The sequence below is a fragment of the Coccinella septempunctata genome, chromosome 8, assembly GCF_907165205.1.
Source record: "Coccinella septempunctata chromosome 8, icCocSept1.1, whole genome shotgun sequence".
Classification (NCBI taxonomy): domain Eukaryota; kingdom Metazoa; phylum Arthropoda; class Insecta; order Coleoptera; family Coccinellidae; genus Coccinella; species Coccinella septempunctata.
The window spans coordinates 20,043,122-20,060,275 of record NC_058196.1 but is presented as its reverse complement, the minus strand read 5'-3'; the positions used below and the strand labels follow the sequence as shown (position 1 = coordinate 20,060,275).

The 17,154-nt window shown below is 38.1% G+C and overlaps 2 protein-coding genes across 10 annotated transcripts in view; one reads left to right on the top strand and one right to left on the bottom strand.

Moving 5' to 3' along the window:
* Positions 1-17,154, top strand: part of LOC123319500 (disks large 1 tumor suppressor protein) — a 693,102-nt gene that overhangs the window by 452,307 nt on the left and 223,641 nt on the right. The window lies entirely within an intron of this gene.
* Positions 4,522-8,473, bottom strand: LOC123319504. 2 transcript variants are annotated; one of them, XM_044906525.1, is made up of 2 exons: positions 8,424-8,473; positions 4,522-6,811 (listed from the first exon to the last, which is right to left on the bottom strand). In XM_044906525.1, the coding sequence occupies exon 2, from the start codon at positions 6,806-6,808 to the stop codon at positions 5,468-5,470; it is 1,341 nt and encodes a 446-aa protein (XP_044762460.1). In that variant the 5' UTR covers positions 6,809-6,811; positions 8,424-8,473; the 3' UTR covers positions 4,522-5,467. The 2 variants fall into 2 exon arrangements, 1 of the variants encoding a protein (XP_044762460.1); XR_006538495.1 differs by lacking the exon at positions 8,424-8,473 and having other exon boundaries at positions 4,522-5,241; positions 5,312-6,951.

Genomic DNA, 17,154 nt, shown 5'->3' with positions numbered 1-17,154 from the left:
AAGACACATTAAATGGAAGAAAAATTCAGGATTTCACCGAATCTTATGTGAAAGAAGAGAAATTAACAATTTTCAAAATACTGAAATGCTGATAAGTGATTTAATACTTGGTATTTCCACCCCTTGCGTTAATTACAGCTCGGCAACGACGGTTCATACTCAAAATGAGTGATCTTAAAATGTTCTGATCTAATACTTCCCAGATTTCTCCGAGCTGGATTAGTCATTAAGAGTAGCTGGATGATTTTCTGAACTTCTCAGCCTTCTATTGAGTTTGTCCCAAACCTGCTCAATCGGATTGAGATCTTCTTGCTGGCCATTCCATTCGAGAGACTTCAACCTCTTCAAGGTACTTGTTCAAAAATCTGGGTGTTGAGATTTTTGGCAATTACTTAAAAGTGGACTGTTACCAAATGATTGAGTTGGAGATGGTAAAATAAAATCTTTATTGTATATCAAACACGTCACATAATAAATAGACACTCGCATGAAGTAAAATTATATACAACATCTAAACAGAGTGAACCTATTTACAATTATTGAGAAGTTATCGAGAGAATTTGAGAGTAATGTTTTAATGAGAAAATCAACGTTGTATTTGCTTGAGTGAAAGAGCAGGTTGAGTGAATTTCATGTATCGAGTAACAAGATCAATTATTATGCGTTTGATAAGAATTGAGAGAATTGAGATAAATCTACTTAAAAACGTGTCTATGTATTTTGAGTTGCATAATAATTGAGCTTGATAGTTATAAATTGATGTGAGTGTTATCATGCAAGCACAACGTTTACAGTGATAGAGTTTACGATTTCATAAACTGTCTCGCTATCAGAAAAACAGAAGGTTGCAGTGACAACTTGAGAAGTTAGAGATATGTAATGTAGTGAGACAGGTATAATGAGACAGAATGAGAGAGAGATGATTACCAACGCTTACAGGAATAGCAAGTCTATTAGAAAAGCAGAAGGTGTTTTATGAGAGTACATAAATTGAGGTGAGTTGTGTTACAAATGTAATGTAGAGAGATGATTACCAACGCTTACAGGAATAGCAAATCTATTAGAAAAGCAGAAGGTGTTGTATGAGAGTACATAAATTGAGGTGAGTTGTGTTACAAATGTAATGTAGAGAAATGAAATATTGTAAACGTAGAAAGAATTAATGAATAGTATTCATAATTGAGATGAAACAAGAAGAGCAGTTCACAACGTTAGAGAATAGAAATAAAGTATCATAAGTTTCAGGTAATAGAGACATGCAAAAGTTTATAATAAATTATACTTATTGAGTTGAAATCAGATTGGACCTCCTCGAGCATTATCACAAACCAGTCTGTCCAATAGAGTTGATTGAGTGTATTCCATTATTCAGAGTTCTGAGTGTAGTGAGATGGATTTCGATCTGGTCTATGAGAAGCCGTCGAAGTGTCCAACTTGAGCGTAGAGGTACCTGAAACTTAAGAGGCCTGAGAAGTCTGATCGTAAGAGGTGTAAAGTTAATCTGAGGTGACATATATACAAAATGAGAGTGAATACAAGTATATAAGCTTCTAATAGAGTGGTGTGAAATGTGAACTTGGTGCTAAAATTAGAGAAATTAAAATGTGAGTGATTGTCGAGGTGATGTGATTCACAGTGAATGAAATATCGATGCATTTTGAGGAGGTTGAAGCAGCTAGATACATTGAGCACGTGGTTGATTGAGAGATTTGGAGAAAATTGAGAAAATATACATGCAAATATGATAGAGAGATGTAGAGCAGAATATTGCGAATGTAATTGTGAGAAAATGCATAGCGATGGAGAGAATGTTGATAGGAAAATTATGTAGAATGATATTCTAACGTGACACATGCAAAAAATGATTACATTTTTTGTTGAGTGAAAAAATACTGTACCTTTTTGAGATGTTGATCGATTGATTAGTATAATATAAAATAATATTATTAGAATTGAGCTGATTGAAAAAAGTTGAGAGTGCACTAAAAATCACGTTAAGAATTTAGACCAAGTTCCAATTCACTTGAGCGAACGAAGAATCTAAGGAGAATGAATTAAATTGAGCAGATTCAACAGGTTCCACCGGTTTTTTTTTGAGCAGCTGATTGACAGCGATTTTAAGGTTACGTTCACAGAAGCATGTAACGATAAAGGCAGTCACTGAGTTGATAAAGATGTGCACCTAGTGATAGAGTTGGGTTAAAAATTACTCCAATTTTTAACATTCCGGCCGCCATAATTAACGGAGTTGATTATAATCGAGTAGGTCTTCGTAAATTATCCATTGTGAGGAAGTTGAGGCAATCCATCACTCCAGTGTCTGAGCTACTCAATCCACCCATAACTGGAGCGAAAAGACTGCTTTCAATCCTCAGAGTGTGAAGGAATGGATGAGATGGCTGCACTTGAGATGTGGGTAGTTGTGCCATGAGTTGTTGAGAGCGGTGCCACAGTGCCTTGCATGTAGAGTTGTTTGGTGAGTTTCATCTATAACCAAAGAAGTAAATTGAGAGTGTCGAGGAAGAATAATTGGATGCTTGCTATCTGGGTCGAGCTGAGAATGGGAAATTCGTCCGCCTACACGAATTACACCATTGTTGTCGAGGAATGCAGTGAGTCTACTGAATACATGTGAAGAGAGAAGTGGAGTCTGTGATAGAAGAGCCTTGAGTTCATGTGGAAAGTAGACTTTTTGAGTTGCCTTCGAGATGCTTCCAAGTCAGTTGAAGTCAGGTGTGTGAGGTGTGCTGGATCCAGCTTGCGTTGGAGTCGTGCGAGAACCTTTGAACAAATAGAGGTGATTCTTAACAATTTATTCAAACTGGAATACCTGTAGATGAGATCCCATGAGTAGTCTGACGTAGTGGAGGTGAGTATGGAGATGACTGGTCTTGCTTCTGATTCATGGTCGGTTGTCGGTGCCGGCTGACGATTTGGCCATGAATCTTCTGACTTGGAAAGCCATGGTGGTCCCGTCCACCATAGCGAGTGGTTGCGAAGTTGAGATGAAGTTAACCCTCGTGATGCACAGTCAGCAGGATTGTCTTTGCCGGAAATATACCTCCAATGGGCCCTTGGAGTTAGATCTTGGATTGTTGCAACTCTGTTCCGTACAAAGTCCTTCCAACGTGAAGGGTGAGTGTTGATCCAAGCTAGAGTGATTGAGGAGTCCGTCCATAGAGTGGTTGAGTGAATGTTGAGAGCTAAAACATTATGCGCATAATTAACGAGTCGAGAGAGAAGAAGAGCAGCTGATAATTCGAGTCTCGGGATTGTGAGTGGTTTTAAAGGCGATACTTTGGTTTTGGAGCAAAGCATTGTAACTTTGCATTCCTTGGACGGAGTTCGAACGAGAAGGTAGAGAACGGCTGAAATGGCGAGTTGAGATGCATCAGAGAAGCCGTGGAGTTGAATGAAAGAACCCTCTTGAGTGTTAATCCATCTTGGAATTGTGATGCTGGCCAGCTTGGAGAGATCTTCACTGATGTCGTACCATTTCTGTTGGAGTAGTTGAGGTAGAGGTTCGTCCCATGATAACTTTTGGAGCCATAATTCCTGCAACAATATTTTAGCCCGAATCGTAACAGGGGAGACTAAACCGAGTGGATCAAATATTTTTGCAATATGAGATAGAACTGATCGCTTGGTGATCAAAGACCCAGATAGATTGGAGCTGACTTTAAAAGTGAAATAGTCTTCTTGAGGGTACCAGATTAGACCTAACACTTTAGTTGAGTGAGAACCTTCATCGAATGAGATTGGAGTGGATGTTGATTCTTCCTCTTGAGTGACGTGAGAGAGACTTGAGACGTTTGACTGCCATTTTGCTAGCGGAAGGCCGGCCGCCATGCAAAGGTTCTGGAGTTGTTTGGCAATTTCGAGAAGTTGATGTTCAGTATCTGCTCCACCACAAATATCATCGACATAACGACCTTTCGTTAATGGAGGAATGGCTAGTGGAAAGTTGTGACCCTCATCTTTGAGAAGTTGGAGAAGAACTCTGATTGCCAAAAATGGAGCTGATCTAGTTCCGTATGTGACCGTTGTGAGATGGTATGTCTTCACGTTGTTGTTTGAGTCGAGCCAAAGGATGCTTTGAAGATCCCAATCATCAGGATGAACAAGAATCTGTCTGTACATCTTTGTGATATCTGTAGAGAAGACAAATTTAAATTTACGCACCCACATAAGAACATCAATCACGTCGAGTTGTAGTTTCGCTCCGGTGTGCATAATATCGTTGAGAGAAATGCCAGTCGAGGTGGGGCTGGAGCCGTTGAAGACTACTCGCAGTTTCGTTGTAGAGCTGTCTGTTTTGAGAACACCGTGATGAGGAAGAAAATATCTTGAGTTGACCTTTTCTGACGAGACTGGTTGCATGTGCTGGAGGAGTTCATATTCATCGAGAAATTGGTGGTAGAGCAGAGAGTAGTCAGGATCCTTGTCGAATTTCCGAATCAAGGCTTGCAGACATCGGAAGGCTCGTTGTCTGGAAAAACCTAAGACGTCAAAAGATGATTTCAATGGTAATGTTACCATGTATTTCCCTGAGGAGAGCCTAGAGTGAGTGGAGACAAAGTGGTTTTCACATTCTTGCTCGTCAGAGGTGAGATGTGACGTAGACGTTGGTTGAATTTCTTCCTGTTCCCAAAACTTAGTGAGGAGATGATGTAGGTCTTCATCTTGAACAGTATGAAACATTGGAGATTGGATTGGAAGGCGTTCCTGTTCTTGACACACAGGTCCTAGGATTAGCCAGCCGAAGATTGAGAGTTGCGCGATTGGAGATGATGGAGGGCCCTTTTTCATCTGAGGAAGAACAACTGAGCCATATACATCAGCACCCAAAATGATGTCGATGGCTCTTGAGTTGTGGTATTCTGGATCAGCTAACTTGAGATGCTGGAGATGTAGAGATTGCTGAAAACATGTATAGAAGGAAGGCAAATTAGAGAAAGATGATGAAAGAATGTGAGCATCAATATTTATGGTTTGATGGTAATACGTCGACTTGAGAGTGAGGGCGAGAGATCCTTGTGTCTTAGAAGTCTTTCCATGAATTCCCACAATTGTAACATGCGACTTCCTTCTAGAGATGTTGAGTTTTCTGGCTAGATCTTGAGAGATGAAGGTCAGCTCGGATCCACTGTCGATGAGTAGTCGAACCGTGTGTGATCCTGTTGAGGTGATGAGATGGGCGATGGCAGTGGCGAGGAGAGTGTTGAGTCGTGGTTGAGGTAGCTGAAGAAAAATAATTCAACGCTTCTTCGAACTATTTTGAAGGCTTTAGAGCTGAGTTGCTAGAACTCACCTCCCTTTGAGCAGATTTTTGAGATGTGAGAGCGTATTGTGGAAGCACTCGAGGGGGTACCGGTGGAACTTTGCAGTGTGGTTTACTGCTGAGAGGAGCATCATGTAGAAGAGTGTGATGACGACTTCCACAGATTTTGCAGATCTTTGTCGTTCTTCAAGAGTGGCGATGATGTCTACCGAGGCAGTTAGAGCAGAGGATGCGATGTAATACTACATCAGCTTTTTCTTGAGGTGAGCGTTTGGAGAAGCGAGGGCAATCTGCAATAAAGTGGTCGTGTCCACAATCATCGCAGGTGTAGCTGGGCATAGAAGAGACTTTTGAGATTGGAGTGTTCGAGGAGGCCGATTTGCTTGAGATGAGTGAAGGAGAAGGTTTAATTGGAGCAGTAACCTTTTGAGAGATGGTGTGCACTGTTGTGCGAGAGCGAGAGGATTCTTGAGATGACTGTCTCTGATTGGACTCAGTCCATTCTAGAGCTCTGGAGCGAGATTGGAGGAACTCCATCAACTGAGCGAAGGAGGGAAATTCGGTATTAGAGGAGATGAGAGTTTCCCAATGAGTGCGAGAGGCGTGATCCATACGATTGATGATATGGAACACCAACAGATTGTTGTTCTGCTCTAGATCTTCACCTAGAGCTTTCAAACTTTGGAGAGGATTGACGATGCTGTCAATAAATTGACGAAGAGATGAGGCGGTAGAATTTTTCTGATTCGCCAATGAGAAGGAGAGAAGTTTTGAGTATTGAGAAGAGAGGAGCAGCCTTTTATTTTCATATTTATCCATAAGCTTCTTCCAAGCTATGGGGAACGAGACTTCCGTTAAGGGAAGACTAGAGATGGTGTCGAGAGGTTCTTGAGAGAGACATGTTCGAAGGTAATGTAACCTTTCAATGTCAGAAATTGAGGTGCTATTGATCACGAGTGATTGAAAAAGGTCTCGGAATGCAGGCCATTTTGAGAAGTCGCCTGAGAAGGTGGGAATTGAGATGTCAGGCAATCGAGGACGAGTTTGAGAAGGCTGAGGGGCTTGAGCAGAAGTGGATGGCTGTGAATCCACAGGATTGAGTGACATATTGAGTTGGATTAATTTCGAGATGGCTGATTGGTATAGAGAGTATTCCTCGAAGAAGACTGAGGATGCGAAGTATTCGTGGTCGAGACAAGACTCAGGCCACGCTGACTCAAAATACGAGTGAGTCTTTGAGAAGTTCTTATGAAGGTCTTGCAGCTGTTCTTGAGTGTGTGACAGGTCTTGCACAGTCCATGTTGAGATGTTGGACAGCTTGGAGAAGATGTCCTTCATGAGTTGTAGTCTACTCAGTTGAGTAGCGACTTTCAATTTGAGGTTGGTGGGAAGACCAGCCGAGCGAGTTTGAGGTCCCACATCAGGCTGCGAAGATGTGGAAGATCTGGATGATCGAGTAGGAGGGACCTGGAGTTGAGCGTCATCCTCTTTTGGAGATGGAGAAGATCTTCCCGACTTTTGAGACATGACCTTTTTGAGATGAATGTGATATGAATGAATGATTATTCCAACTCAACCATCCGGCTCGAAGGACCAAATGTTCAAAAATCTGGGTGTTGAGATTTTTGGCAATTACTTAAAAGTGGACTGTTACCAAATGATTGAGTTGGAGATGGTAAAATAAAATCTTTATTGTATATCAAACACGTCACATAATAAATAGACACTCGCATGAAGTAAAATTATATACAACATCTAAACAGAGTGAACCTATTTACAATTATTGAGAAGTTATCGAGAGAATTTGAGAGTAATGTTTTAATGAGAAAATCAACGTTGTATTTGCTTGAGTGAAAGAGCAGGTTGAGTGAATTTCATGTATCGAGTAACAAGATCAATTATTATGCGTTTGATAAGAATTGAGAGAATTGAGATAAATCTACTTAAAAACGTGTCTATGTATTTTGAGTTGCATAATAATTGAGCTTGATAGTTATAAATTGATGTGAGTGTTATCATGCAAGCACAACGTTTACAGTGATAGAGTTTACGATTTCATAAACTGTCTCGCTATCAGAAAAACAGAAGGTTGCAGTGACAACTTGAGAAGTTAGAGATATGTAATGTAGTGAGACAGGTATAATGAGACAGAATGAGAGAGAGATGATTACCAACGCTTACAGGAATAGCAAGTCTATTAGAAAAGCAGAAGGTGTTTTATGAGAGTACATAAATTGAGGTGAGTTGTGTTACAAATGTAATGTAGAGAGATGATTACCAACGCTTACAGGAATAGCAAATCTATTAGAAAAGCAGAAGGTGTTGTATGAGAGTACATAAATTGAGGTGAGTTGTGTTACAAATGTAATGTAGAGAAATGAAATATTGTAAACGTAGAAAGAATTAATGAATAGTATTCATAATTGAGATGAAACAAGAAGAGCAGTTCACAACGTTAGAGAATAGAAATAAAGTATCATAAGTTTCAGGTAATAGAGACATGCAAAAGTTTATAATAAATTATACTTATTGAGTTGAAATCAGATTGGACCTCCTCGAGCATTATCACAAACCAGTCTGTCCAATAGAGTTGATTGAGTGTATTCCATTATTCAGAGTTCTGAGTGTAGTGAGATGGATTTCGATCTGGTCTATGAGAAGCCGTCGAAGTGTCCAACTTGAGCGTAGAGGTACCTGAAACTTAAGAGGCCTGAGAAGTCTGATCGTAAGAGGTGTAAAGTTAATCTGAGGTGACATATATACAAAATGAGAGTGAATACAAGTATATAAGCTTCTAATAGAGTGGTGTGAAATGTGAACTTGGTGCTAAAATTAGAGAAATTAAAATGTGAGTGATTGTCGAGGTGATGTGATTCACAGTGAATGAAATATCGATGCATTTTGAGGAGGTTGAAGCAGCTAGATACATTGAGCACGTGGTTGATTGAGAGATTTGGAGAAAATTGAGAAAATATACATGCAAATATGATAGAGAGATGTAGAGCAGAATATTGCGAATGTAATTGTGAGAAAATGCATAGCGATGGAGAGAATGTTGATAGGAAAATTATGTAGAATGATATTCTAACGTGACACATGCAAAAAATGATTACATTTTTTGTTGAGTGAAAAAATACTGTACCTTTTTGAGATGTTGATCGATTGATTAGTATAATATAAAATAATATTATTAGAATTGAGCTGATTGAAAAAAGTTGAGAGTGCACTAAAAATCACGTTAAGAATTTAGACCAAGTTCCAATTCACTTGAGCGAACGAAGAATCTAAGGAGAATGAATTAAATTGAGCAGATTCAACAGGTTCCACCGGTTTTTTTTTGAGCAGCTGATTGACAGCGATTTTAAGGTTACGTTCACAGAAGCATGTAACGATAAACGCAGTCACTGAGTTGATAAAGATGTGCACCTAGTGATAGAGTTGGGTTAAAAATTACTCCAATTTTTAACAGTACTCCTGAACGATGCGCGCACGATGGGGTCTGGCATTATCGTCCATAAAAATGAAATTTTCACCAATGTATGGGTCAAATGGCACTACATGTTCTTCAAGAATGTTCCTTATATACTTATCAGCATTCATAGCTCCATTATCAACGACCACTAGGTCTGTGCGAGCAATCAAAGATATTCCACCCCATACCATAATCGATCCTCCTCCGAAACCAGTAGTATTCAGGAAATTGCACTGAGCATATCTTTCATGTGGACGTCTGTATACAAGGGAACGTCGATCAAATTGGTAGAGGCAGAATGTAGACTCATCTGTGAAGAGAACTCTTTCCCAATCGGCCTCTTCCCAATGGATATGCTCTCTCGCAAAATCCAAACTTTGGGCTTCGATGGGCTGGGGTGAGAGCTGGGCCTCTTGCCGCGACACTTTGCCTTAAATCATATTCTCTGAGGCGATTTCTTATTGTCTGAGTGCTAATTTGCACCTCATGAGTTTGCTCAAGCTCAAATTGAAGGAGGCGAGCGGTTGCAAACCGTTGTCTCAACGAAGAAACTCTCAAGTAATGTTCTTGAATGGCAGTTGTTACCCGTGGTCTACCCTGTCCTGGTCTTCGGACATTCATACCTGTCTCCCTGAATCGCTGCAACATTCTGGACACACTTGTATGGGAAACTCCAAACCTTTCTGCAATTCTTGTGTATCTCCACCCTTCTTCTCGCAAAACTTCCGCTTGGGCACATTCCTCTTGGGCCAAATTGCGTGTTTCGCGTTGCGTTATCGAAGAAAACCGTTGAAAGTGGATAACATATGCATGCATAATTCTGATAAAAATAATTTCAATACTCAAGGGATTTCTGACGATGAAAGTGATCTTTCGCCAAAACAATAGAGAATTTTTGACACAGAGATTGATTATGTTCTTCAGTACAATTGGAGAAAAGTTATGTACCTACCTATGATTAATTATTTTGTCCTTAGTTACTATCAAGTCTTCGAATCAGTGCGATGAAGACTATTATTTACTTTTTTTTTAGTTTTCTGCTTTGGTTTTGTGTTTCAGACATAATTTTGAGATGGGGAGAGGATACAGAAATTTTTATTGGAAAAGGAGACCTTCAGTATTGAAATTTAATTCTGTAAACAAATTTGTGATGACTACACTACTCTCAGTGAGACAGGGCTTTTTACTGAGGTTTTTCCGAGCGTTTTTTCCTAAGCTTGTGTATTATACTCCTAATTGTATGGTACACCTTTACACCAACCTATGCTAAAACTCATACATATGCTATATTGTTTGGTAACTAAATATGTATCGCTTACATTCAAAAGAATCAATACAGGGTGTATTTGAAGGTGAGGTTTTTTTTTTCAAGAGAAGGTAGAACTGGTCGAATAAAGCGTTTCACCACAAAATCACCTATAGAAAACGTTCAAAATGACAAAGTTGAGAAAAAAATTGAAAATTATTACTGAAATAGATCCAATACGACCCTAGACCATTTGTTAGCTGAACTATCGCAAATCAGGAGGAAAAACTTATCTCCTGATTCGACCTTGTGGTTTAGTTTAGGATATTGGTAGGTTCGATATTTACGTGGTAATGAGAATGGAAACTTAGGATTGCCGAATTGTTTTCATTATTTTTTAGTAACTTACACAATTTTTTGAAATGGCTCATTTCGTTACCAACTGACAGAAGAGACTTAGGACACAAGTGTAAAAAATAGAATAATATTTAGAAATCTCACCAATAAAATTCGTCTAAATTTTTCAAGAATTTTTTCACAATAGACATCACAATCTTCTTGTTCGAACATTCCAACAGTCGTCGTGATAATGGGATGAAATGAGGAAACATCATAGCACTTTTTCAACATAACTAATATAAGCACTTCCAAGAAACTGCCTCGATTTTCTACATTTCCTTCACCATAAATTGCACGAAACAACAATTATGGTTTTCTCAGAAGTAACCTGTTGCATCTAATCCGATGAACTGGGTACTGAACCATTCATTGTTTTTGTTTTGTTTCATCTTCACCTTCCACAGTCCCGTATTCGAAATTCAATGAAATTCTGTCGAACTTCTAGGGTCTGTATCTCAGCCATCTTGGATATTTAATATAGACAATTTTTGGTTAGACGACTTATTTTGATGAGTTCTACCTTCTGTCAAAAAAAAGAGGCCCCACCTTTGAAAACACTACAACTGTATATATGTTGTTCAATTATGGATTTTCACCAAGTATCGGCCCATCAATCCAATATCTTGTTCTCAGTGGAAAATTTGACTCATGTTGATATTTTTAACGCCGAAATTGAAAAAAGAGCTAATAGGGATGCATGTATAATAAAACTTCATGCGGAGAGGTAACATGCTATCATGCTCTTCACTAAGGATTCGGAAAAATTGATTATTCAGCAGCTTGTTTTGTAACCACTCAAGACTTCCTCCAAAGTGTGAATTTCGTCCGATTTCAATTTCTCCGCGAAAACAGAAGCAACATCGACCGTTCCCCGAGAGCAAGAATCAACTTCGCGGGACAGGAAATGGAGATTTACGGAACCCATCCACTCAGACTAATGTCGGCAAATACATCTCTGTTACTAGTCGCAGCAGCGTAGCAGCTCTCGGCTACGGAACTATGATGCCCGGATTTATGGGGCTTGTTCTGTGTAAATGGAATGCGGTTCGACTTAATTGCCCTTTCCCGTTTTTAATGTAACCGTATTTATTTCGACACATTAACTTTTTGACGCGCTAAGTAATTTCGTCCGCCATTGGAACTTCGAAGGGGTGGTTTCTGAGGGGCTGATATACACGTAAAAATAGACGAAGACCTAAAGCCGGGTTCAGACGAAGCGCACACACTCGAAAGTCTAACCTCGCTACCGACTGGAGCACCAAAACACTGGGAGAGGACGAGTCCTAACCTAACCTAAACCTAAATAAAAAAACTAGGTTGGGGTGGCAAAGGACTAGAAATCAATGAACACTATCTGACCCATTTGAAGCCAGATTTAGATGAAGCTCACCTAATCGCTAGTCAAAACTCATCCACATTCCAGTGTTCACACGACGCGCAGTCCTTGCACAAATCCAGAAGCTTGGTCAAACGACAAGCCTTCTTTGATGTGCGACTATCGCGACAAAATCGGGGGTGTTCAGATTTTGTTAAAATTAATGTGGTGAACTGTTACCAGATGATTGAGTTGGACATGGTAGTATCAAAACATTTATTGTATATCGTTCACAATCATAAAATGAATAAGTCACTCGCCTGAAGGTAATACAGTCAAAAACAAATACTATCAACATCTATAAACTCAGAGTGACATTATTCAATTAAAAACAGAGATAATCTAGTTAGTAGTAGTCCAAATCAGAAGTCACTTGAGGTCAGACCTAGACATTAATAAAGTGCGTTAAATTCAAAATCAACAAAATGTTTGAAGTGACTGAGCAATCACTGAAAATTGATTGCGAGAGCCTCTTTATTCCATCAGAAAAACAGGAGGTTAGAAAAATGAATTTTAATGAGAAGACTGAGTTTTAATAATGATACAGGCCAAGAGGTGAAAACTAAAATTTATTTATTTATTTATTTATTTATTTATTTATTTAAGACAAATAGGAATACAAACAGGTGGTAACACCCAATACAGCATTCACAGTGTAACAATATATATATCATACAAAATAACAAATCATTGAAATGAGAATTCACACTATTCTATAAACTGTCTATAAATTGTCTATGTTTGGTCATCAATGAGATCAATACATCAAATATGAGCAGTGCAATAATATTATAATAATATATTATTTATATATTGAAATTTATATATGAGCAGAGCAGAAATATTATGATTAATATAAATAACGTTGGTCTTGAAGAGTGCAAAATTCATCAATGAATAAAACATTAACAAAGACGGACTGCTTACAAGTAAGCACGATTAGAACGTCAGAAAAATAGAAGCTTCAATTGATAAATTATGAGAGTTACAAAATAAGAGTCCTGGTGAGGGAAACCGCTAATCGTTGGTTTCGAGAAGAGCAGAAGGCTTGAGAACTAATTTGTTTGTGTAATCTTAACTTATGGGTAACTACCGACCTGAATTCGATTTTCCATAGCCACCCCTGATTGCTATCATTCTTGAATGGACCAAATATGTATATCTCAGTGGTCAGAAACTACTGATTTTTATGGGCTTCTCATCAATGTTCAATTCAATCATGTTATGTTGATTTGATTCAAATACCCTACAATGTTGTGATAAGCGTCTTATCTTCACATTTTCATACTATACAGTGTGGAATGTGTCAAATTCCTAAGACTGACCGGATGCTTTTATAAATGTTCTATACTAATATACAGGGTGGTCCAGATCGTAACCAAGAAATTTCAACCACGTATTCTACATCAAAAATAAGCCCTAGTTTGTCGTATAAACATATGTCGAGAAATGTTTCCTCTCCGAGATACGGGGTGTTAAAATTATAGAAAAAAAAATGTTTTTTATTAATAACTTTCCCACTGCTTGAAATATTCTTATGAAATTTGAGACATAGGTTTTGAGCGTCAAGGAGCACTTTTTGCATAATATCATTTCTTTTCTATTCTACCAGTGGCGTCCGTACTGCAGCGAGACTGAATATTTCCAGATGAAAAATTGATACGCCACTGGTTTTTCCGACAATAAAAATTACTATTCGAATCCTTATTCAATTTGGAGCATTTGGTTTCTTGACTTTTTGCTGTACGAGGCACCGTTTCCGGTTAAAAAAATAAAACACATTTTCATGCATGAAGAAATCGCTAAAATTTGATAAGGTAGGTACATATGTAGTAATGATAAGACTATTTTTGTAAACGAAACATGTAACTAACAAAAAAATTAGCATTAACAACTACACTCAAAACGAACTCAAAGAAGATGTTGGAAGTATGAGCCATTTATCTAATCTTAGAAAATTGCTACAAAACCGTAGTAAGCTTTTTATTGCTATATAAAATTTTGGCGATTTCTTCATGCATGAGAATGTGTTTTATTTTTTTTACCGAAAACGGCGCCTCGTACAGCAAAAAGTCAAAAGACCGCATTTGCTCCGAATTGAATAAGGATTTGAATAGTAATTTTTATTGTCGGAAAAACCAGTGGCGTATCTGTTTTTTATCTGGAAATATTCAGTCTCGCTGCAGTACGGACGCCACTGGTAAAATAAAAAAGAAATGATATTATGCAAAAAGTGCTCCCTGACGCTCAAAACCTGTCTCAAATTTTTTTTAAATATTTCAAACAGTGTGAAAGTTATTAATAAAAAACATTTTTTTCTATAATCTTAACACCCCGTATCTCGAAGAGGAAACATTTCTCGACATATGTTTATATGACAAACTAGGGCTTATTTTTGATGTAGAATACCAGGTTAGAATGTCTTGGTTACGATCTGGACCACCCTGTATATATTAGGCCGCAATTCGAAGGTCACCCTGTTGTTCACTTTTTATTGAGATGAATGCCTCATTTTTTGAATAGCCGTTAATTCCAGGAGCAGACATTCGAATATGTCATTGATTTTATGAAATCACATTAAGCTCGAAATCGCACAAAGTTCAAAATTGTCACATGCGTCCAATTATTCAATGGCTCTGGTGGCATCGGTTTAAAAAAATTCGATCTCATTTTTCCAGAAAATCCTCCACGGAAAAATACGTGGATCTCATCCTTGAAAAATCGCATGTTATCAATTCCGCCATGAAAAATCCGACAGTGCACCTGAACCGGAGTGCCACTGCCAGTTTTTGAGTTACGGCCGTCGATAAAGAGAATTTCCAGCGTGCATTCTTCAACTGGCGCCCCTAGCGCGTTGACTAATGTTTTCCCCGAAAATATGTCGTGAGCTACGAGGGCAATGCATACGATTTCGAATTTGTCTACGGGGTGGTGGAAGAAGGGTAATGCCGCACTGAATACCTGGAACAGGTGCGTGTCGGCGCTTTTACATTTTCTCGAGCGTTCCCTGAATTTTCTGGGGAAAATTGAAATTCTGTCTAGGGTGCGACAGCAAAAAATGGCGAATGTTTATGGGGTTGTTTGTTCAGAATTGTCGCGGGAGCCTGAGAGCGGGTTATTGATCGTATTATATTAAACAGCGTCTGAAATTGCATGGACCGTAGAATCGTTATCATGCTTTAGTGCCTTTTTTATTGCACACTTGGTGCGCAGAAAAACCTTCTGTTTTGTGGAAATTGCAAGTTTTTTTTTAATTTTTCATCATATGCAATTTATTAACCTAGATCCTCTATTATTTTATTGTTCACAAGCAACAGATTTTACTGGATAAAGTGCGATTTTCTGTTTCCTCAGGTGGCTTACGAAGAGTGCAAAATTGCATATCGTATTATTTCAGTTAGTTTCTGAATTATTCGCGAATAACTATGCTAGAGATGAGTTTATCTTCCAACAAAATGAACATAAGGAATACTCCTTCTGACGAAAATGATGTATTTTTTATTCTAGAGAACTTACTCGAGAATTCATGCGCCGTGAATTCTTTACCGTTACATACGCACTTTCGGTAGAATTCACTGTTCAGTTGCATTCAAAATAATCTCTGCGGTTTTCTCACCAAAATATGGTAAAGAATTCTCCAGGTCTTACAAGCGGACTTTAAAAATGAAAAATAAAAATGGGTATTTAAAGTTTAAAGCGTTTTGTGAGAATTGCAGAAGTTTGCAACATCGACTGAAATATGCCTTGATAATAAAGGACAACAAATGCATTATCTTGATGAGATAGACAAAGATGGATGTCTATGAAGTCTGCGACGAAAGAGGAAGGTCGTAAAATTTTATGGAATTTTTATGGCCGGTTGCAGTTGAAGCTCGCCAGTAAGTACGCGCCTGTAGATCAACAGCTGTTATTTTATAAACAAGCTGATCGGACATTGTTTTTTTTATTGTCTTGTATGCGCTGTTGCCAAATCTTAAACTCCGCACAAAGCGATTTGAATTTTAAAACCCCCATATTTGAAGGATGATTTTGGATAGTTTCCGCGGTGAATTCGAAAAAATCATGAATTAAACTCATACTTATTCAGTTTAATCTTGCATATGAAGTGATAACCCAAATTAAGAAGAATTCCCCATTCCGTATAAAGCCCGTGTAGACTAACTTTATGGTAGGTTAACGCAGAATTCCTAAAAACTAAGACGTAATACATGATAGTCTCTCTCAACTCTTTCAATGACTGTAGAAATCATCATAGTCAACAACACTCTTCACTTAACAGCTAAACGAAACTTTTAATGTATTTCTAAGGTATTGCTTTGCCTATGATTGTTCTGGATCTATATGACTAAAATATTTTTCATATTGCGACGTTGTTGCTTATACGAAAAAATACTACAAACTTCTTTATTTCAAATGGGACACCCTAGTTATTACAATTTATTTCGCTTCTATATACCGATCTGAGTATTTTCGGAGATATTAACAGGTTCCCAAATCACCAAAAACATGGATCCAATGAAATAGGCATAGAATAGTTATTTTGTGCAACCAGTTTTAAAAACACAATTTTTCGTAATTAGCGTACTTCTGCGCAACGAGCGGATCGAGTTGTGCAAAAGAACGCGAAATACGAAAAATACGAGGATATATTAGGTCCTTTCGTTTGCATAAAAAGTGTAGTACTTTTCTACACTCGATTTGATTTACACCAGTGTAGAGGAAGTGTAGTTTATCTACACATAGTCAAAGGGTGATGTAGATAAACTACATCTCCTCTACACTGGTGCAAATTCAATCAGCAAACGAATACTGAAATCGAGTGTAGAAAAGTGCTACACTTTTTATGCAAACGAAAGGACCTATTGAAAAATTTTCAGCCTACTACAGAACCAATCAAAATGGCGCGTACTTACTGGCGAGCTTCAACTGCAACCGGCCATAAAAATCCCATAAAATTTTACGACCTTCCTCGTTCGTCGCAGACTTCATAGACAGCCATCTTTGTCTATCTCATCAAGATAATGCATTTGTTGTCCTTTATTATCAAGGCATTTTTCAGTCGATGTTGCCAACTTGTGCAATCGAGATGAAACGCTTCAAATACCCATTTTTATTTTTCATTTTTAAGTGCTTGAAATAATTTTTTTTGGGTAACGGTTGAAATGGTCATTTCAAAATGTGACGTTTCAAAGATATTTCATAAAAAATACATCATTTTCGTCAGAAGGAGTATTCGCTATTTGGGACTACAAATTAGTAAATGCTCACTAAAAATCGAAAAATAATGATCAAACAAATGAATCACTCGAATACGCCAATTCACAGCAGTGAAACCTCAGAGAGCTGATACGTAAAAACAACAATTTTCAATAGATACATAT